This window comes from Clupea harengus, chromosome 9, assembly GCF_900700415.2.
Source record: "Clupea harengus chromosome 9, Ch_v2.0.2, whole genome shotgun sequence".
In the NCBI taxonomy this organism is placed as follows: domain Eukaryota; kingdom Metazoa; phylum Chordata; class Actinopteri; order Clupeiformes; family Clupeidae; genus Clupea; species Clupea harengus.
The window spans coordinates 18395539-18417733 of NC_045160.1; the positions used below are offsets into that span (position 1 = coordinate 18395539).

Here is a 22195-nt window from a genome sequence, read left to right on the forward strand (position 1 = left end):
TATGATGTTATGATGAGATATTGTCCTAAGTCATCGACATTGACATTGGCTTAGATGCTTCCTCCTTGCATCCGAGTGATCGAGAAAGAAATCAGTGTTTGACTGCCACCCTCAGGATGTTATGGAAGAGCACACCTCTGGCCAATGATTCTCTGTACACCCTGGTGTATATGAAAGATAACTACTATGTACTTCTACTATTAACCAATATCTACAGAAATAAACCTTTACCCTCTCCATTTTTGAGTGATGCCTGTGTAATGTGTGATTGTGTGACTATACAAAATATAACCAAAATATCCAAATAATAAGAGTTAAAGAAAATCTGTATTTAGAACATTGCAACTGTGAGGGGTGAATGCTAAGGCTGTTTTTAAAATGCACACAGTAGACTTACTGTAGCTTTGTTCAACGTTTCTAAACTCCCCAATAATAAACTATGAAAATGAAACGGCCAACCTGTCAGATGACACACTGAAAAGGCACAACCCTCTCCATAAAACAATTGAGAGCAAAGAGAGGGAGGCAGACAGAGAGCAGACATGTGGGTCTCTCCAATTCTCCTTCTGCTGGCCTGGACAGTGTCAGCGACCACACTGCTCTCTCCCATCCTCAACTCCAGCTCTGATACTCCTGACCTCTGCCAGCTGCGGGAGCAGTTCAGTCTGACTGGGATGCACCAGGATGGAGATGTGATCATAGGGGGACTGTTTGAGATCCATTTGTTTGCTTTGTTTCCAGAGCTGTCTTTCAGGACAAAACCAGAGCAGCTCTGGTGTCATGAGTGAGTTGAGAAGCTGCAGGCCAAGTATTAGTAAAAAATGAAAAACAACTAAAGATATTTTATATTTAAATGATGAGTGTATCAGTGTTATTATAGTTTAGAATATGTAATTCGTTTTTATTTGTATTTTGTTTTCAGTGTGGTTTTTGATTTCAGTTTAGTTTCAGTTAGACAATTTTTTGTTGCAAGAAGGTGAAAAAGGCAGAATGCATGACATCAAATATGATTGATTTCATTCATACTAGGTTGTTTTTATAGGCCAGTGTCTCTCAAGAAGTCAAACATAACGGGATAAAGTGGCATGGCAACCACAGTGCAAATCAACGGGGGCAAATGAAAACCAAACTTATTTTACCTGCAATTCTATTTCAATTTAGTTGCGCCATTGTAGTTTTTATTTCGTTTTTGTGTTTTGAAAGTGAGTTTTCTGAGCAAAGTGAGTTTTCATTCAGTTTAAAAAATATATTTTTCACAGCCACTTTTAGTCTTAGTTTTCATGAACTATAATAACCCTGGTGTGTGTGTCTAAGCATATGTATATATCTGTGTCGTATGTATTGTTCCACTAAAATACCAAATACCATGTGATGTAATAATGATGGCTATGAATGTAAAATAAATGTTTTATCTGACAATCCCCTCTCATATATAATTAACAGCAGTTAGCTAATAAGCCTAATTAATACCTAATTCATGGCTATGAGAGAGTAAGAAGTGGTATAATTATAATTTATTATTATTGTTATTATTGTCAGGTTTGACATGGAGGGTTTCAGAACAGCAATGACGATGGCTTTTGCTGTGAAAGAGATCAACGGAAACCCAAACCTACTCCCTTATATCAAGATAGGCTATCGAATGTATGACAATTGCATGAGGCTGGATGTGGCATTCCGAGCTGCCACAGCTCTTGTGAGCGGAAACGAAAAGTCTTTTTCAATGCGGAATTGCAGTGGGTTACCTCCTGTGGTAGGCATCGTGGGGGATGCTGCGTCCACTCACTCAATTGCCATATCCAGTGTACTGGGACTGTTCCGCGTACCGATGGTATGTAGCAGCAAGAAATTAAACTGCGAGCATATTCCGAGCGATCACTATTGGTTTCCGGACTTCTTGCTTTACATCCTAATATGTAGTTAATGTGATGTCAGTATCAGAGCAAATACAGCTGAAACTGTACGAAGCAAATAAAAGTAGCCAGATCAGATAGCTCTCTTCCCGCTTATATCCCCCAAATATGTTGGCAAGGATTCAATTTGAACTCTCGCCAAACTGAATTGATATTGATGAAATGAAAATGGACAGCTATCAAATGTCACAACCATAGAAACAGGACACTACTTGTTTATTTTTTACCAAAGCCTTTCAAAGTAATATAAAACTAAGATTCAATGTACAATGTTGTTTGTAAAGTACGAGGCAGTTATGAGTATTTCAATTTGAACGTTGCCAAGATCTTATATTCAAAACTTTTGCGAGCGTATGCAAACGTATTCAGAGGTAACGCAAATACATGTGAAAAAAAACATGCCCCTTTGTGCTCCATAATGAGCAGATGGTGCGAAATGCATAGTAAAAAAAAGTTCAGTACCTCTCTCTCTTTCCGATTTGTGTGTGTGCACGTGTATATGTGTAATACCACCTGTCTACTTGAGAATTTACACATTAAAAAGGACTTTATAAGTCTGTATGAGTCCACAGTAAGTTAAGAACCATTAAAGAAAAGGAGTGATCTTTAGTTAGCCTAAACTGTTTTGTCAGCATTATAATGTAGCATGTATAATCAGAAATAGTAATGCAATTTCATACATGGTTTAGAAACTTAATGATTTTCACTGTCTTTTAGGTAAGCTTCTTTGCCACCTGTTCCTGCTTAAGTGACAGACGGCGCTACCCCTCTTTTTTCAGGACTATTCCCAGTGACGCCTTTCAAGTGAGAGCTATGATTCAGATATTGCAGCACTTCAGATGGACATGGGTGGGTCTCATCCATAGTGATGATGACTACGGTCGACATGCTGCTCAGTCTTTCCATGAAGATATCGCTGCATTTGGTGGCTGTGTAGCCTTCTCAGAAACACTGCCCAAAGACAATGATATTGTGGAGATCAGAAAGATCATGCAGGTGATTCAGACTTCCACCTCACGAGTGATTGTGGTCTTTTCAACGGTATCATACCTAGTGCCCCTCATGGATGAGGTAGTTCGTCAGAATGTTACACGGCAGTGGATTGCCAGTGAGGCGTGGTCCACTTTTACTGCCTTTCTTATCCCGCGCCTGCTGCCCTTCCTCAGAGGCACTCTGGGCATTGCCATCCGGCGAGGAGAGATTGAAGGGCTGGAGGAGTTTCTATTGAGTGTCCGCCCCGACAACAGCCCTAACAGTATGGTGAAAAGGTTCTGGCAGGAGATGTTTGGCTGCAGGTTTGAGCCAGAAGAGGCCTTGGCAGTGGCTGAGGGAAGAATCTGTACAGGACAGGAGGACCTGAGCAAAGCTGACTTGGCATACAGCGATGTGTCGGACCTCAGACCCTCCTACAATGTCTATAAAGCAGTCTATGCCCTGGCACATTCTCTCCACAACCTGATGAGCTGTGTCCCAGGCCAAGGGCCCTTTCAAGGGAATAGCTGTGCCAGTCTCCATGATATGCAACCATGGCAGGTACAGATAAGCATGTAAATATGTTTTAAAACAGCTGACAAATTGTAGAACATTCACTGAAGCATTTGTGGAGGGCCTGGCTTTCACTATTCTCCAGATGTTTAATATCTCTCTTAATTCTTTCTCCCATCTTGTTTGTATCAGCTGCTTCACTACCTGCAGTCAGTGAACTTTACAACAGGTTTTGGGGATCAAGTGTCTTTTGACAAAAATGGGGATGCCTTGGCCATCTATGACATCTTGAACTGGCATGGGATGCCAGATGGTACAATGAAGGCTCGAACAGTGGGTGTTGTTGATGAATCACAACCAACTGGAAAAGTGCTCAGTCTGGATGAGGACAAAATCTTCTGGAACTTTGAATCAAAAAAAGTAATTTAACCTCCTAATATGTTGAACCTGAACGTACAGTATAAATGCTTAAAGTTGAAGTAAGTAGAGTGTATTAAAGCATTTATTAACAATAGAAAATGCTTGCAGCATCATCAAATATTACAATAATATAGACTTGTAAAGCTAGTGATACAAAGTAAATCATGTCACAGATATAGGAAGGTATTAAGTTGTTATATATCATACATAATATATTTTGATTATAGCTTGAAGAAGTCTGTTGTATGTCTGCTTTCAACCACAGCCTCCAAGGTCAGTGTGTAGTGAGTCCTGTCCCCTTGGAACCAGAAAAGTCAGAAAGAAAGGACTGCCTGTCTGCTGCTTTGATTGCCTTCCTTGTGCAGATGGAGAGATCACTAACATGACAGGTAAAAATGACAGACAATGTGACCCTATGTATCTGTGTGCCCCAGCATACTATTATGTTTTGGATGTTTATTTCTACGTCGCTCAAATAGAAAAGTTTCAATTACTGCACTTTTTTCAGTATGATTGGATCATTCAGTCTCTCTATTTCCTTTCCCTTCATTTCATTTCTACCTTCCAACTCTTCTTTTAGATTCTCTTGAATGCTTCAGATGTCCAAAGGAGCTCTGGTCAAACCTGGAGAAAGACCGATGTGTCCCTAAGGAGGTGGAGTTTCTCTCCTATGAAGAGGCCTTGGGCATCTCCTTGACAATAGCGTCTCTACTTGGGGCGTGTATTGCTGGTGTGGTTCTTGCCATATTTGTTTACCACCGTCATACTCCTGTAGTGCGAGCCAACAACTCCGAACTGAGCTTCCTGATCCTGCTTTCACTAAAACTCTGTTTCCTGTGTGCACTGCTGTTCATTGGTCAGCCCAGGATGTGGACCTGTCAACTCCGCCATGCAGCATTTGGTATCAGCTTCGTACTCTGTGTCTCTAGCATTCTGGTCAAGACAATGGTTGTGATTGCAGTTTTTAAGGCCTCAAGACCTGAAGGTCAGGGGGCCTTGAAGTGGTTTGGAGCAGCCCAGCAAAGAGGCACTGTCGTTATCCTAACTTCTCTCCAAGTGGTCATCTGTGTGATTTGGCTCTCCACTGCTTCTCCTACTCCTCACAAAAGCACTCACTACCAGAGCTCCAAGATTGTGTTTGAATGTGCAGTTGGCTCAGTGGCAGGGTTTGCGACATTGTTGGGCTACATAGGCCTTCTGGCAGCCATTAGCTTTCTGTTAGCTTTCTTAGCAAGAAACCTCCCAGACACTTTCAATGAGGCCAAGTTCATAACCTTCAGCATGCTCATATTCTGTGCTGTGTGGATTGCTTTCGTTCCTGCCTATGTCAGTTCTCCTGGTAAGTATGCAGATGCAGTGGAAATCTTTGCGATCCTGGCCTCCAGCTTCGGCCTACTCATGGCTATTTTTGCCCCAAAATGCTACATAATTCTCCTGCACCCAGAGAGAAACACCAAAAAGGCACTCATGAGCCGAGCCTCTAACTGAAATACCTCCCTGATATACTGTAGCATTTACTCTTTAATAATATACATCTATATATAATGTATATCTACAATATGCTCTTTTCCCTTTCCAGGCATAAAACAATTTTGGATTTGGTACACAACTCTATGGTCCCTACTTACAGTTGCCACAATCTCAATCTTGACCAAAGGCAAAGATAATGCTTTGTAATTCATTTGTCCTGCACTGTAAACACACATTTCCCTACTTTTTAATGCATTATTGAAGTTCACGGCATGAAATAAAACAAATTTTTCACTGATAAAGTCTGTTTTATAAAGGTTTCATTTAACTGATATGCTAATATGAGTTTGAACGTGTAAATACAATATAATCTGAATCAGCTTTGTAATCAAACAATAAGGTCAGTGTTTAACTTCAAATCAATCTGATGGTTCAGGATTTTGAATTTTATTAACAAAGTGATGGCAAAATGTATATAGTGTACGAAAAAGGCAAGCGTTTATTTTTGTCAAAATGAATATACTTCATGGCTAGGGTGAGTGAGGCTCGCCTACAGTGACGAGCATAATGCCTGTTGGTGTGGGTGGGTGGAATTCGATTTTTTTTTTCACCTAACAAACGATGACACAAACATAGAAAGATGCCATTTTGGAAATGACAAGCAAAGCTAGGTGAAGATCCAAAAGAGTCTGATAAGTATGAGCCATCGAAGCACTTTTCACTCACGCTGAATGGCTGAGAAGGTGTTAATCATTCTCCTGAGCCCCTCAGGAGTGCTAAAATAGTCATGATTGATGCTGCCTCGTCCTCTTTCAATACTTTGCTTGAAGTGATTCAGTCGACTGTGCTTTTCACCTGGCTAGTGCTACGCCTATTAATCTCAGATTCAAGGTCTTCTACTCCTACAAGTCAGTGAGTCCAGTTTCTCCCGTCACTGGCTTTGAGCGCCATGATTTTTAAAAGTTTGAAAGTTTTAAGTTAGCTACCTAGCTGGTTCGCTAGCTTGCTTGTTCTTGGCCCGGCCAGCTTGCTGCCCAGTTCGGTTGTATACTGTTTTTAGGTAGAACTAACTAGTTTTCCTTCGAGTGGCTAACTTTTTCTCTCGTTCTCAGCATGTCAAGGCAACTGCAAGGACAAAGGGGACAGACACTGGGAGTGCAGTTTTTGTCTTGGCAGAGAGCACGATGAGGCAGCACTGAAGAAACTGCAAATTCTGTGCGTTCCTGCGGCAGCCACCCCTCCCCCATTCCTTCACCCACCCTCATGGTAGCAACGCACCATGAGACAGCGGTGGAGCTGCCGCACGGCTTTTCAGACCAGCCTGTTCCTGATCGGGATTTCGGACTGGAGTCAGAGCCTGCCTGATGATTACACTGGGGAGGCGTCAGATGGAGATATGCGTATGGCTGAAGAACCACGGGGACCCTCTCCCCCGTTGGCATCCAGGACTAGGGTTGGGTACCGAGAACCGGTACCAATACAACCGGTACCTACCCGGACCGAAATGCAACGCAGATTTCGGTGCCTGAGCCAATTGAAAACGGTTGCTAGGCAGATTCCGCGGGGCACATGTAAAACTGCCCCAGCTCCCAATGTAAACTTTGTCCTATGTCGCTCACGCTCATTGGTGTTTTCATAGCAACAGTCTTATGACAGTGAAGAGCATGCAGCATTTCACAGAGCAAGCACAAACAGAACTAGCCATCAACCTTTTAACAGAGAAAATACCGAAAGGTAAACGGTCAAAAGTGTGGCTGTATTTCGCACCAAAATATTCAAACATCGCGACGTGCAGCAAATGCAACAAAACAATTGCGTGAAAAGAGTGGAGAGAAGGCAAAGAGTCAACGGCAGATCAGCAACCGAAGACTGAAAAATAAACGGAGATGACAGCTATACTTAACCTACAGTAGTCTCTTAAAGGGGCAGTACACATTTTCTCGTACTCAGTGTGTTCAAGTAACAAGATTAACTATAAACAAGATAGAAAAGATAGGTATAAACCAATCATAAAATGGTGAAATTTCATGAAATAAATGCAAACAAAATAATACATTTTTGACTCCAAAGGCAAATATGCTCATATTTTTGCAAAAGAAGTTTGAAGCTGTTTTTTGTATTTATTTATATTTATTTAAGTATACTATGAACTGTTGTTTACAGTTAATATAATGTTCATAGTTTGAAGTTAAAAAGTTTGAAGCCAAGTGTTTTGTATGTATTTATATTTATAATATACTTTAAACAGTTAATATATTGTTCAATTTGAAGAAAAAAAATTGAATTGAACAAAAGAATTGCTGAAGTATTGAAGCTGTAGTGTGTGTACAGAGTGTGTGTGTGTGTGTTTTGTATTTATTTAAGTATAGTCTAAACTTTTGTTAACAGTTCATATATTATTTAAGTTTTAAGTTAAAAGGTGTTTTGTATTTATTTATATATATAATCTACTTTAAACAGTTCATATATTTGGCAATAAAGCCTTTCTTAAATGTCGTCAATCGTAAACATTTTTTTGTTTTTTATAAAAGTATCGGTTCCGGCACCGTTTAGGCACCGGTATCGTTTTAAAAGTATCGGTTATGTACCGGTATCGATAAAAACCAAACGATACCCATCCCTATCCAGGACACTGGGCCAACAGCTGCATAAGGTAGCCCTAAAGGCGGCCAGCAGGCTAGGTCTCCCCCTCCCTGCCCCACCCAGCGCAGAGAGCTCATTGCTGGATGGCCAGTATTATAGCAGGATCTGCTGGTGGTTTTGTGTGCACTTACAGGGCCTCCTTTTGAGCCTCGTAGAGTAAGTGGGCATAATCGTGCCTTAAGTTTTCTTGAAGTGATAAAGTAGTTGTGTCCCAATGCTGTTTACACACCCAAGGTAGTCGCAGCTCTATTTCTTTTCTTACCCCCTCCTTTTTCATCTGCAGAGGATGAGCGTATGAACAAGCATTTGGTGGTGGGCCGAAGCCCCGTATCTGTTTAACTTTGTAATTTAAAATGGGACAATGTTTTTTTTTCTAAAGTTGGGGTGATTATGTTATTTCTAATGATAAACCAGTTGTTGTCAGGACAATCGGCACAATTTATCAAAACCATAGTGTAAAAGTTTGTTAAATTCCCTGTGGGCGTTACGAGAATATTTGTATCATTAACAATAACTTTTTCACATGTATAGTCATGATTCTACGATTTGTTAATTCCTCATTAACCTTTTCTCTGTCAAGTTTAATCAACATTAGACTCACTCTCGTTAGATGGTAGACTCATAAACAACTCAAAACATTACAGTCTAAGAAATATATAATCATCAAGGTTTTTTTAGGCTGGTAAATGGGAAAGAGGAAAGGAGAAGGGAAAAATGTGGATAAATAAAAAACACAGTAATTATTCACGATTGTATCAACGTGCTGCATTTCACTTACAGGTCAGTCATTCCCTAAATCTTTTGGATGAATGCAATTGTACATCTGGGTTTCTTTGGCGACTGTTGTCGCATCCAACAGCACAACATATCCCATGCATTTGAACTTTCTTGAACAGACGTTTTGTGTTGCGTGGTTTATGAGTCTACCTGCCACGGAACGAACAGACTTCGAGATAGGAGTACTGGTAACAGAGTTTATTGCAGACAGAGACAGCCAGGAACACACAGGACAGACAACAGGTTGCAGACACGGAGATGCTGATACGGACACGGAGAGGCTGAGGGGTTAATCCTCGAGAACACAGTCACAACCCTCAGAGGGTCACAGGCTCGTAGCACTGCTGGGAACTGAGGGAACTGGCGATCTGATCGCAGAACTAAACTAAGCAGAGGCAACCTCTGAGCGAACTAACTATAACAGAAAAGCCGTTACGGCAAACAAAACACAAGTCACACTCGGCAAGGCACTAACTAAACAAGAACTAAGATGATACGCTAAACTGGAACTAAGGAGATAAACGGAACTGATACAAACTAAGACGGGAGAGTACGTAATCCTCATGAAAGTCAGGTCGCAGGAAATCCAAGGTTGTACATCCGTTGAAGTGCGATACCAGACACCGCGTGAAGGGAGAGTGAGGTATATGTAGGGGCTGTGACAGGTGTGGGTGATTAGGAACCAGGTGAGTGCAAACGCGGTGCAGGTGAGTGAGGATGCAGGTGTGAATAACGTTGATTAAACTTGACAGAGAAAAGGTTAATGAAGAATTAACAAATATCATAGCTAACAGTAGGCTAGCCTATATAGTACAAACTACGGCTCGTTTTTTACACCATTTTTTACACCATCACTCGCGTATGAAAAAGACGGTTTAGAAAACAAACATGTTTTAAAACGGCCTTATACTGATCAAATTATTTGTCTCCGTTTCAATGGGTTGGAGCTGTTGCGGCTGCAGTGAAAGATGTCAATTAGTGATGTGTCGTTCGTGAACGATTCGTTCATTTTGAACAAATCCTTACAAGGATTCGAGAGTAACGAGTCCTCTCAAAAAAAGATTTGTTCATTTTCTCGTGGCCACGCATCGGGACTTGCATAGGCTCAGCCAAGGAAACAGAAATGATTAGTTGAATGCAGGTCACGTGAAAAAGGATCCAAAGACTCGTACAAAGACCGAGTCGGGAAATGAACGAATCATTTCTGTTTCCTCTAGCTACCAGTACTGAGCCTATGCAGGTCACGTGGAAAAGGATCCAAAGACTCGTATCCGGCAGATGAACGAATCATTGATCCAAAGACTTGGTTGGCAGAAGAACAAAACATTGATCCGAAGACTCGGTTGGCAGAAGAACGAAACATTGATCCAAAGACACGGTCGGGAGGTGAACGATTCGTTCATCTGCCGGATACGAGTCTTTGGATAATTTTTCACGTGACCTGCATAGGCTCAGCACTGGTAGCTAGAGAAAACAGAAATGATTCGTTCATTTTGACTGGGTCTTCGGATACGGATCTTTGGATCATTTTTCACGTAACCTGCATAGGCTCAGAAGAGGAAACAGAAAGGATTTGTTAACCTCGTTCTGACTAGGTTTAGTAAGACGTGAATGATATTCGTTCACAAGTAATAATTACAGGTTTCGTTATTTTAACTTTTTTCTACTTTACTTACAGTTCAGTGTAGCGCGTAATTGTTTGCCGTGATAATTAAATGCTAGTGTGATAATAAATTACCATTTCATCCAAACTTTCATGATATATTATTTTAATGCACGAATTTCTTATAAATTAGTATCTGCTGGTTGAAATGAGCGAATGACTCAAAAAAAAAATTGTTCATTTTACTGAACGAGATTTAAAGATTCAATTGACAAATTGTGCCGATAATCTTCCTGGCAACAACTGGTTTATCGTTAGAAATAACATAATCACCCCAACTTTAGAAAAAAAACATTGTCCCATTTTAAATTACAAAGTTGAGCAGATACGGGGCTTCGGCCCACCACCTACATGCCCTTCAATGCTATATGCAGCGCACAAGGGCTTTTAGACAGTCCAATCAACTTTTTGTGTGCTTTGGCACACAGGCTAAGGGCAGGCCTCTGTCTATGCTGGGCCACTCGTGCTGGATAGTTAAGACTATTGAGTTATTTTATGCAAGTTAGTCCTGGGAACCCCCAGAGTGGCTGAGTGCTCACTGCACTCGCGAGATCTCTTCTTCCTGGGCCTTTTTGAAGGGAGTTTCAGTGGAAGACATCTGTCGGACTGCAAGCTAGTGTTCTCGCCTCACATTCATTTGCTTCTTTATGATGGATATGGCTGAGCCTAGTTTCTTAGGAGCAGGGAGTCTGTGATTGCCTTGGCCCCAGAGAAAAGAAAAGAAAGCACACTGTGCATAAGAGAAACACACTGCATAATCACATCATAACCCTCCTGTATTGCCCCATGATCAGCTGATATATGGCCTTTCTCTAAAGGACCAATTCAGTGAGCTAGTGCTCCTGGCCTCCACTGTAATTCACGCGTGATGGGATCTTGTCCCATGTGTTACATCATTTCATGCAGATGGCAGTCCAAGAAAAAAATTAAAGTTTAAGGTTATTTCAAGTTTCCTTAGCTAGCTAGCTAGTTAGCTAGCATAGCACCTACACAACCATAACAACCAGACATCAATGTTTGCTAGCCATAAGCAGAGTTTAATTTCTCAAAATCAGGTCACCAATAAAAGGTTGTCTTGGGTTCAAAGTGATCACAACCACTTGATGATTATATTAAATGGCTTCACATAGACATTAAATAATCCTGAGAGAAATAATGGGTCATCAGTGAAGCAAGGACTTAATAATGAAAGGCCTTCTCGAACAGGTAAATTCAGAGGTTGTGATCCCACTGCAAAGTTTATGGTACGAGGTTGCCAGGGGATTGATTAACGATTCGACTTAAACGTTAAGCGTCCATTCCCACAGGCACCATAACACCAAATAAATGCTCAATAAATGATTTTCAGTGTGAGTGGTAGGTATTTGTGTGTGTGTGTGTGTCTGTGTGACAGCGGGTAAAGGGTGTACTGTTATTTCTTGAAATGCCCATTCCGGTTTTTAAATGGCTAGTAGGCTAGGGTCGCACCACAACTACATGACATTTAGTTTTATCTAAACACGATGACGTAACCTTCACACATTACACAGATTTGTTTTATAAAATGACATACAATACTGCAATGTGGTTTATGTACGGAGCAGTTAATAGTCAGAAAAATATGGTATTTTACACTGACACTGATTACCTGACAGGGAAAGTGAGGCGTGAAGCAGTGAAAAGACACTCAACCAACATTACTTTTCGGTTCGAGATTTCCCATCTCTATTTTTACAAAGGCTAGATCACCCTTCCCTTCCAGGCTTTGGGCAGCAAAGTTTGCCCTGATACACAATGGAATGACACCCAAAGCAGTAACATCTATGTATAGAATAGTGGTCGACCGATATTGGTTTTTCAATGGCCGATGCCGATATTTAGAGAACATGGCTGCCGATGGCCGATATATAATGCCGATATCATGTCATTTTTTTGCATCTGATAAAATACAACAATTTAATAACAATAACGAATGACAAACAAAATTGCTGAACTTAAAATAACATTTATTTAACACTGCTATTGTCTGCATTATCTCTGTTTGCTTATGTAGATCTGCACTCTGCACTTTACTTATTATTTTAAATAAAAAAATATTAATCAAAAAACTAGAGTCTGTTTAGTGGGTTAAAAATAAAACAACTATGTGCAAATGTTAACTGTCTTCAAATTGCTAGACCAACTCCTGAGATGAAAAAAACATTTCACTATGTGTAATGTTCACATGCTCCAATGGTCAACGTGTGCACTGAGGTAGGAACATGTCTTTAAGTAGCTCAATAAACTTCATATAACTCTTGACACATTATTTACTCTCTGAAGGTCGCTTGCATCTTTCAGTAGATTTCTCAATCTCTCTCAGGACACAGCAGAGATCTCTCCAATGGCGTTTGTAAATTGGCAATACGCTTCGCAGTTCTATCATCCAGTTGTGGCCTCCTCCTTTGCATTTGTACTCCAAAATGCTTCATAATATTAATCCAACCACATAAAAACACAAAAAAATGTCTCATGGGAAAGACTGAAAAAATACAGAAATGAAAACATTATTATTTATATTATTATAGGCATTTTCATCCATGGAATGTTCACATAAAACCCATATATGCATTATTTTGTTTTCTTTTACAAATAATAAAATAACAATATAAGAAAAGAACACAACATTCCACACTGCAATGTCCACAATAATACATTTATAACCTGTCCTTTGTAAAATCACCTAATGTATTTATTTTATAATTTATTTCTATCTTATGATATTTTACAGAATTGCACAAGAGTTTTTTTAAATAGAGTTTAAAAAAACAACAACAACAACCTTAATTCTGAACACAAAATCGTTAAAAAACATCAAAGTATCAATGTAGTTTCCCTTTCTATCCATCTTTCTTTTTTTTTTTTCAAGGATATGATTAGCTAATACATTGACATTTACATGTGAATGGTAAAAATCAAGCTCCATATTAATCACACTCACTTAAAAAGAGACAAAGGTTAAAAAAAAACCTTATGATGTTATGATGAGATATTGTCCTAAGTCATTGACATTGTTGTCCAGTAGGCTTAGATGCTTCCTCCTTGTGTCCGAGTGATCGGAGGGGGGAAATCAGTGTTTGACTGCCACCCTCAGGATGTTATGGAAGAGCACACCTCTGGCCAATGACTCTCTGTACACCCTGGTGCGTATAAAAGATAACTACTATGTACTTTATTAACAGAAATAAACCTTTACCCTCTCCATTTTTGAATGATTCCTGTGTAATGTGTGATTGTGTGACTATACAAAATATAACCAAAATATCCATATACTGAGTTATATAAACCTGTATTGAGAGCATTGCAACTGTGAGTGGTGAATGCTAAGGCTGTTTTTAAAATGCACACAGTAGACCTACTGTAGCTTTGTTTAACTTTTCTAAACTCCCCAAAAATAAATTATGAAAATGAACCCTCCCCTCTCAAACAAATGGCCAACCTGCCCAATTTGATAAATCTAATGTCAGATGACACACTGAAAAGGCACAACCCTCTCCATAAAACAATTGAGAGCAAAGAGAGGGAGGCAGACAGAGAGCAGACATGTGGGTCTCTCCAATTCTCCTTCTGCTGGCCTGGACAGTGTCAGCGGCCACACTGCTCTCTCCCATCCTCAACTCCAGCTCTGATACTCCTGACCTCTGCCAGCTGCGGGAGCAGTTCAGTCTGACTGGGATGCACCAGGATGGAGATGTGATCATAGGGGGACTGTTTGAGGTCCATTTGTTGGCTTTGTTTCCAGAGCTGTCTTTCAGGACTAAACCAGAGCAGCTCTGGTGTCATGAGTGAGTTGAGAAGCTGCAGGCCAAGTATTAGGAAAAAATGAAAACCAACTAAAGATATTTTACATTTAAATAATGTGTATATCAGTGTTATTATAGTTTAGAAAATATAATTTCAGTTTGGTTTTTGATATCAGTTTAGTTTCAGTTAGACTGGTTTGGGTTAACTTATTATTTAGTTTTAGTTTTTCTGGTATTATGAAGAAAGCCTTGATTTAAAGAAGCTGAAAAAGGCAGGATGCATGGCATCAAATATGACTGATTTCATTCATCCTAGGTTTTTTTATAGGCCAGTGTCTCTCAAGAAGTCAAACAGAACAGGCCAAAGTGGTATAGCAACCACAGTGCAAATCAAGGGGGGGCGAATGAAAACCGAACTTATTTTACCTGCATTTCTGTTTGGATTTAGTTGCGCCATTGTGCATTGTAGTTTTTATTTCGTTTTTGTGTTTTGAAAACTGTGAGTTTTAATTTTTTTCACAGCCACTGTTTGTCTTAGTTTTCATGAACTATAATAACCCTGGTGTGTGTGTCTAAGCATATGTATATATCTGTGTCATAAGTATTGTTCCACTAAAATACCAAAAACAATAATATTGCAATAATGACTGCTATAAATGTAAAATAATTGTTTTATCTGACAATCCCCTCTCATATATTATTAACCGCAGTTAGCTAAGAAGCCTAACTAATATCTAATTCATGGCTATGAGAGAGTAAGCAGTGGTATAATTATAATTGTTATTATTGTTATTATTGTCAGGTTTGACATGGAGGGTTTCAAAGCAGCAATGACGATGGCTTTTGCTGTGAAAGAGATCAACGGAAACCCAAACCTACTCCCTTATATCAAGATAGGCTATCGAATGTATGACAACTGCGTGAGGCTGCATGCGGCATTCCGAGCTGCCACAGCGCTTGTGAGCGGAAACGAAAAGTCTTTTTCAATGCGGAATTGCAGTGGGTTACCTCCTGTGTTAGGCATCGTGGGGGATCCTGGGTCCACTCACTCAATTGCCATATCCAGTGTACTGGGACTGTTCCGTGTTCCGATGGTATGTAGCAGCAAGAAATTAAAGTGGAGTGCGAGCATATTCCTAGCGATCCCTACTGGTTTCCGGACTTCTTGCTTTACATCCTAGGGATGTAGTTAATGTGATGTCAGTATCAGAGCAAATACAGCTGAAACTGTACGAAGCAAAAAAAAGTAGCCAGATCGGATATCTCTCTTCCCGCTTATATCCCCCAAATATGTTTGCAAGGATTAAAATGTAACTGTCGCCAAACTGAATTAATATTGATGAAATGAAAATAGACAGCTATCAAATGTCACAACCATTACTGAAACAGGACACTGCATGTTTATTTTTTACCATAGCCTTTCAAAGTAATATAAAACCAAGATTCAATGTATAATCTTGTTTGTAAAGTGCAAGGCTGTTATGAGTACTTCAATTTGAATGTTGCCAAGATCTTATATTCAAATATTGATGTCAGGGGTACGCTAAAGAGCCCCCTAAGGGTGATGGTGGTGATTTTTTCCTGAGTTACTTTTGCGTTCTATAGCAATAGTTTCGCATTTCCTCGCAATATATTTGCCTAAGCGAGGGAACGCAAAACTATTGCGAGCGAATACAAAAGTATTCAGAGGGAAGCAAATACATCTGAAAAAAAAACATGCCCCTTTGTGCTCTATAATGAGCAGAATCAGGACATGGTGCGAAAAGGAGAGTAAAAAAGAAATACCTCTCTCTCTTTACGTTTTGTGCGTGTGCACGTGTATGTGTGTGTAATACAACCGGTCTACTTGAGAATAGACATATTAAAAATGACAGTTTATAAGTCTGTAAGAGTCCACAGTAAGTTAAGATTCATTAAAGAAAAGGGGTGATCTTTAGTAGGCCTAAACTGTTCTGTCAGCATTATAATGTAGCATGTATAATCAGAAATAGTAATGCAATTGCATACATGGTTTAGAAACTTAATGCTTTTCACTGTCTTTTAGGTAAGCTTCTTTGCCACCTGTTCCTGCTTAAGTGACAGACGGCGCTACCCCTCTTTTTTCAGGACTATTCCCAGTGACGCCTTTCAAGTGAGAGCTATGATTCAGATATTGCAGCACTTCAGATGGACATGGGTGGGTCTCATCCATAGTGATGATGACTACGGTCGACATGCTGCTCAGTCTTTCCATGAAGATATCGCTGCATTTGGTGGCTGTGTAGCATTCTCAGAAATACTGCCCAAAGACAATGATATTGTGGAGATAAGAAAGATCATACAGGTGATTCAGACTTCCACCTCACGAGTGATTGTGGTCTTTTCAACGGGATCATACCTTCTGCCCCTCATGGATGAGGTAGTTCGTCAGAATGTAACACGGCAGTGGATTGCCAGTGAGGCGTGGTCCACTTCTACTGCCTTTCTTATCCCGCGCCTGCTGCCCTTCCTCAGAGGCACACTGGGCATTGCCATCCGGCGAGGAGAGATTGAAGGGCTGGAGGAGTTTCTATTGAGTGTCCGCCCCGACCACAGCCCTAACAGTATGGTGAAAAGGTTCTGGCAGGAGATGTTCGGCTGCAGGTTTGAGCCAGAAGAGGCCTTGGCAGTGGCTGAGGGAAGAATCTGTACAGGACAGGAGGACCTGAGCAAAGCTGACTTGGCATACAGCGATGTGTCGGACCTCAGACCCTCCTACAATGTCTATAAAGCAGTCTATGCCCTGGCACATTCTCTCCACAACCTGATGAGCTGTGTCCCAGGGCAAGGGCCCTTTCAAGGGAATAGCTGTGCCAGTCTCCATGATATGCAACCATGGCAGGTACAGATAAGCATGTAAATATGTTTTAAAACAGCTGACAAATTGTAGAACATTCACTGAAGCATTTGTATTAGGAGGGCCTGGCTTTCACTATTCTCCAGATGTTTAATATCTCTCTTAATTCTTTCTCCCATCTTGTTTGTATCAGCTGCTCCACTACCTACAGTCAGTGAACTTTACAACAGGTTTTGGGGATCAAGTGACTTTTGACAAAAATGGGGATGCCTTGGCCATCTATGACATCTTGAACTGGCATGGGATGCCAGATGGTACAATGAAGGCTCGAACAGTGGGTGTTGTTGATGAATCACAACCACCTGGGAAAGTGCTCAGTCTGGATGAGGATAAAATCTTCTGGAACTTCGAATCAAAAAAAGTAATTTAACCTCCTTTATATGTTGAACCTGAACATATAAATGCTTAAAGTTGAAGTAAGTAGAGTTTTGTTGTCAATCAATCAATAGATAAATAAAAAATACGTTCACACCCACAATAATGACATCATTCTGCCATCTTTGGAGGTTTACATCAGGCAGAAAAGGGTTCCTTTAACCAAAAACTGCAAAAGAATTCCGAGCTGAATGGATCACATTGGGAGATGCTATCTTTATGTTTATTGTTGAACTATTGTAACTAACAAAGCATTTATTAATAATAGAACATGCTTGCAGGATCATCAAATATTACAATAACATAGACTTGTAAAGCTAGTGATACAAAGTAAATCATGTCACAGATATAGGAAGGTATTAAGTTGTTATATATCATACATTATATATTTTGATTATAGCTTGAAGAAGTCTGTTGTATGTCTGCTTTCAACCACAGCCTCCAAGGTCAGTGTGTAGTGAGTCCTGTCCCCTTGGAACCAGAAAAGTCAGAAAGAAAGGACTGCCTGTCTGCTGCTTTGATTGCCTTCCTTGTGCAGATGGAGAGATCACTAACATAACAGGTAAAAAATGACAGACAATGTGACCCTCAGAAACAGGGTTTTATTTTAGCGATGTCTGTAGTGTTTTTCTAAAAGCCTCAAGAGGAAGGCACTCAACATACTACTCTAGTAGAATCTGTGTACTCGATGTATCTGTGTGCCACAGAACACTATTATGGTTTGGATGTTTATTTCTACTGAAATACGTCACTCAAGTAGAAGAGTTTAATTTATTGCAATTTATTCAGTATGAATGAATCATTCAGTCTCTCTATTGCCTTTCCCTTCATTTCATTTCTATCTTCCAACTCTTCTTTTAGATTCTCTTGAATGCTTCAGATGTCCAAAGGAGTTCTGGTCAAACCTGGAGAAAGACCGATGTGTCCCTAAGGAGGTGGAGTTTCTCTCCTATGAAGAGGCTTTGGGCATCTCCTTGACAACAGCATCTCTACTTGGGGCGTGTATTGCTGCTGTGGTTCTTGCCATATTTGTTTACCACCGTCATACTCCTGTAGTGCGAGCCAACAACTCCGAACTGAGCTTCCTGATTCTGCTTTCACTAAAACTCTGTTTCCTGTGTGCACTGCTGTTCATTGGTCAGCCCAGGATGTGGACCTGTCAACTCCGCCATGCAGCATTCGGTATCAGCTTCGTACTCTGTGTCTCTAGCATTCTGGTCAAGACAATGGTTGTGATTGCAGTTTTTAAGGCCTCAAAACCTGAAGGTCAGGGGGCCTTGAAGTGGTTTGGAGCAGCCCAACAAAGAGGCACTGTCCTCATCCTAACTGCTCTCCAAGTGGTCATCTGTGTTATTTGGCTCTGCACTGCTTCTCCTACTCCTCACAAAAGCACTCACTACCAGAGCTCCAAGATTGTGTTTGAATGTGCAGTTGGCTCAGTGGCAGGGTTTGCGACATTGTTGGGCTACATAGGCCTTCTGGCAGCCATTAGCTTTCTGTTAGCTTTCTTAGCAAGAAACCTCCCAGACACTTTCAATGAGGCCAAGTTCATAACCTTCAGCATGCTCATATTCTGTGCTGTGTGGATTGCTTTCGTTCCTGCCTATGTCAGTTCTCCTGGTAAGTATGCAGATGCAGTGGAGATCTTTGCGATCCTGGCCTCCAGCTTCGGCCTACTCATGGCTATTTTTGCCCCAAAATGTTACATAATTCTCCTGCACCCAGAGAGAAACACCAAAAAGGCACTCATGAGCCGAGCCTCTAACTGAAATACCTCCCTGATATACTGTAGCATTTACTCTTTAATAATATACATCTATATATAATGTATATCTACAATATGCTCTTTTCCCTTTCCAGGCATAAAATAATTTTGGATTTGGTACACAACTCTATTGTCCCTACTTACAGTTGCCACAATCACTGAATCTTGACCAAAGGCAAAGATAATGCTTTGTAATTCATCTGTCCTGCACTGTAAACACACATTTCCCTACTTTTTAATGCATTATTGAAGTTCAAGGTATGAAATAAAACCAATTTTTCACTGATAAAGTCTGTTTTATAAAGGTTTCATACAACTGATATGCTAATATGAGTTTGAACGTGTAAATACAATATAATCTGAATCAGCTTTGTAATCAAACAATAAGGTCAGTGTTTAACTTCAAATCAATCTGATGGTTCAGGATTTTGAATTTTATTAACAAAGTGATGGCAAAATGTATATAGTGTATGAAAAAGGCAAGCGTTTGTTTTTGTCAAAATGAATATACTTCATGGCTAGGGTGAGTGAGGCTCGCCTACAGTGACGAGCATAATGCCTGTTGGTGTGGGTGGGTGGAATTCGATTTTTTTTCACCTAACAAACAATGACACAAACATAGAAAGATGCCATTTTGGAAATGACAAGCAAAGCTAGGTGAAGATCCAAAAGAGTCTGATAAGTATGAGCCATCGAAGCACTTTTCACTCACGCCGAATGGCTGAGAAGGTGTTAATCATTCTCCTGAGCCCCTCAGGAGTGCTAAAATAGTCATGATTGATGCTGCCTCGTCCTCTTTCAATACTTTGCTTGAAGTGATTCAGTCGACTGTGCTTTTCACCTGGCTAGTGCTACGCCTATTAATCTCAGATTCAAGGTCTTCTACTCCTACAAGTCAGTGAGTGCGGTTTCTCCCGTCACTGGCTTTGAGCGCCATGATTTTTAAAAGTTTGAAAGTTTTAAGTTAGCTACCTAGCTGGTTCGCTAGCTTGCTTGTTCTTGGCCCGGCCAGCTTGCTGCCCAGTTCGGTTGTATACTGTTTTTAGGTAGAACTAACTAGTTTTCCTTCGAGTGGCTAACTTTTTCTCTCGTTCTCAGCATGTCAAGGCAACTGCAAGGACAAAGGGGACAGGCATTGGGAGTGCAGTGTTTGTCTTGGCAGAGAGCACGATGAGGCAGCACTGAATGACGGTCCCTGCTGCAAATTCTGTGCGTTCCTGCGGCATCCAGCCCCTCCCCCATTCCTTCACCCAGCAACGCACCATGAGACAGCGGTGGAGCTGCCGCACGGCTTTTCAGACCAGCCTGTTCCTGATTGGGATTTCAGACTGGAGTCAGAGAGCCTGTCTGATGATTACACTGAGGGGGAAGCGTTAGATGGAGACATTGACCTCGATGTGGATATGGCTGAAGAACCACGGGGACTCTCATCCCCGTTGGCATCCAGGACACTGGGCCAACAGCTGCGTAAGGTAGCCCTAAGGGCTGACAGCAGGCTAGGTCTCTCCCTCCCTGCCCCACCCAGCACGGAGAGCTCGTTGCTAGATGGCGAGTATTATAGCAGGATCTGCTGGTGGTTTTGTGTGCACTTACAGGGCCTCCTTTTGAGCCTCGTAGAGTAAGTGGGCATAAAGTTTGTTTCATTGAAAACAGTACTTCAGCGAAACACGATGGTGACATGCAAGCCCCGTCAGTTAGCCCATCGTGCCTTAAGTTTTCCGTGAAGTGATAAAGTAGTTGTGTCCCAATGCTGTTTACACACCCAAGGTAGTCGCAGCTTTATTCCGTAATCAGGTCGTTGAGCTTGCACTTTTCTTACCCCCTCCTTTTGCATCTGCAGAGGATGAGCGTATGAACAAGCTGTGTCCGGTGCGTGCCCTTCAGTGCTATATGCAGCGCACAAGGGCTTTTAGACAGTCCAATCAACTTTTTGTGTGCTTTGGCACACAGGCTAAGGGCAGGCCTCTTTTTATGCCGGGCCACTCGTGCTGCATAGTTAAGACTATTGAGTTGTTTCATGCAAGTTTGTCCTTGGAAACCCCAGAGTGGCTGAGTGCTCACTCCACTCGCGAGGTCTCTTCTTCCTGGGCCTTTTTGAAGGGAGTTTCAGTGGAAGACATCTGTCGGACTGCAAGCTAGTGTTCTCGCCTCACATTCATTTGCTTCTTTATGATGGATATGGCTGAGCTTAGTTTCTTAGGAGCAGGGAGTCTGTGATTGCCTTGGCCCCAGAGAAAAGAAAAGAAAGCACACTGTGCATAAGAGAAACACACTGCATAATCACATCATAACCCTCCTGTATTGCCCCATGATCAGCTGATATATGGCCTTTCTCTAAAGGACCAATTCAGTGAGCTGGTGCTCCTGGCCTCCACTGTAATTCACACGTGATGGGATCTGCTCCCGTGTGTTACATCATTTCATGCAAATGGGACTCCTAAAAAAAAAAAAGTTTAAGGTTTCCTTAGCTAGCTAGCTAGTTAGCTAGCATAGCACCTACACAACCATAACAACCAGGAATCAATGTTTGCTAGCCATAAGCGGAGTTACATTTCTCAAAATCAGGTCACCAAAAAAAAGGTTGTCTTGGGTTCAAAGTGATCACAACCACTTGATGATTACGTTAAATCGCAATTTAGATTTCAGTTAATTCACTGAATTTTGTTAATTGAAGAAAATAAACTGTTAACACTTCCATTTTTGAAAGCATTCTTAGTTTACAGCATTTTTTCACACCTGCCTAAAACTTTTGCACAGTACTGTATAATGCCGATATCATGTCGTTTTTTTTGCATCTGATAAAATACAACAATTTAATAATAATGACAAATGACATCAAAATTGCTGAACTTAAAATAACATTTATTTAACACTGTTATTGTCTGCATTATCTCTGTTTGCTTATGTACAGTAGATCTGCACTCTCCTTATTATTTTAATTTAAAAAAATGAGTGTCAACCTCCATATTAATCACACTCATTTAAAAACAAACAAAGGTTAAAAAAACATTATGATGTTATGATGAGATATTATCCTAAATCATTGAC

At 40.7% G+C, this 22195-nt stretch overlaps 2 protein-coding genes across 2 annotated transcripts; both read left to right on the forward strand.

Moving 5' to 3' along the window:
- The first annotated feature begins 144 nt into the window (after positions 1–144).
- Positions 145–5337, forward strand: LOC105897155 (extracellular calcium-sensing receptor-like). Its single transcript, XM_012824040.3, has 7 exons — positions 145–154; positions 589–784; positions 1540–1831; positions 2631–3446; positions 3591–3818; positions 4084–4207; positions 4399–5337. The coding sequence occupies exons 1-7, from the start codon at positions 145–147 to the stop codon at positions 5304–5306; spliced, it is 2574 nt and encodes an 857-aa protein (XP_012679494.2). The 3' UTR covers positions 5307–5337.
- An 8296-nt stretch (positions 5338–13633) lies between these two features.
- Positions 13634–19261, forward strand: LOC105897152 (extracellular calcium-sensing receptor-like). Its single transcript, XM_012824035.3, has 6 exons — positions 13634–14174; positions 14935–15226; positions 16177–16992; positions 17141–17368; positions 17821–17944; positions 18244–19261. Exons 1-6 carry the CDS (start codon positions 13933–13935, stop codon positions 19149–19151), a joined length of 2610 nt encoding a protein of 869 aa, XP_012679489.3. The 5' UTR covers positions 13634–13932; the 3' UTR covers positions 19152–19261.
- The last annotated feature ends 2934 nt before the right edge of the window (positions 19262–22195 follow it).

What these genes read in the sequence shown, in the direction of transcription:
- LOC105897155 (XM_012824040.3), top strand. An exon ending in GACTGTTCCGCGTACCGATG is followed by an intron (nt 1,832 to 2,630) that starts GTATGTAGCAGC and finishes ACTGTCTTTTAG; the next exon opens with GTAAGCTTCTTTGCCACCTG. An exon ending in GGAACTTTGAATCAAAAAAA is followed by an intron (nt 3,819 to 4,083) that starts GTAATTTAACCT and finishes TTTCAACCACAG; the next exon opens with CCTCCAAGGTCAGTGTGTAG.
- LOC105897152 (XM_012824035.3), top strand. Translation starts at nt 13,933, where the DNA reads ATGTGGGTCTCTCCAATTCTCCTTCTGCTGGCCTGGACAGTGTCAGCG. An exon ending in GACTGTTCCGTGTTCCGATG is followed by an intron (nt 15,227 to 16,176) that starts GTATGTAGCAGC and finishes ACTGTCTTTTAG; the next exon opens with GTAAGCTTCTTTGCCACCTG. An exon ending in AGAGATCACTAACATAACAG is followed by an intron (nt 17,945 to 18,243) that starts GTAAAAAATGAC and finishes CTCTTCTTTTAG; the next exon opens with ATTCTCTTGAATGCTTCAGA.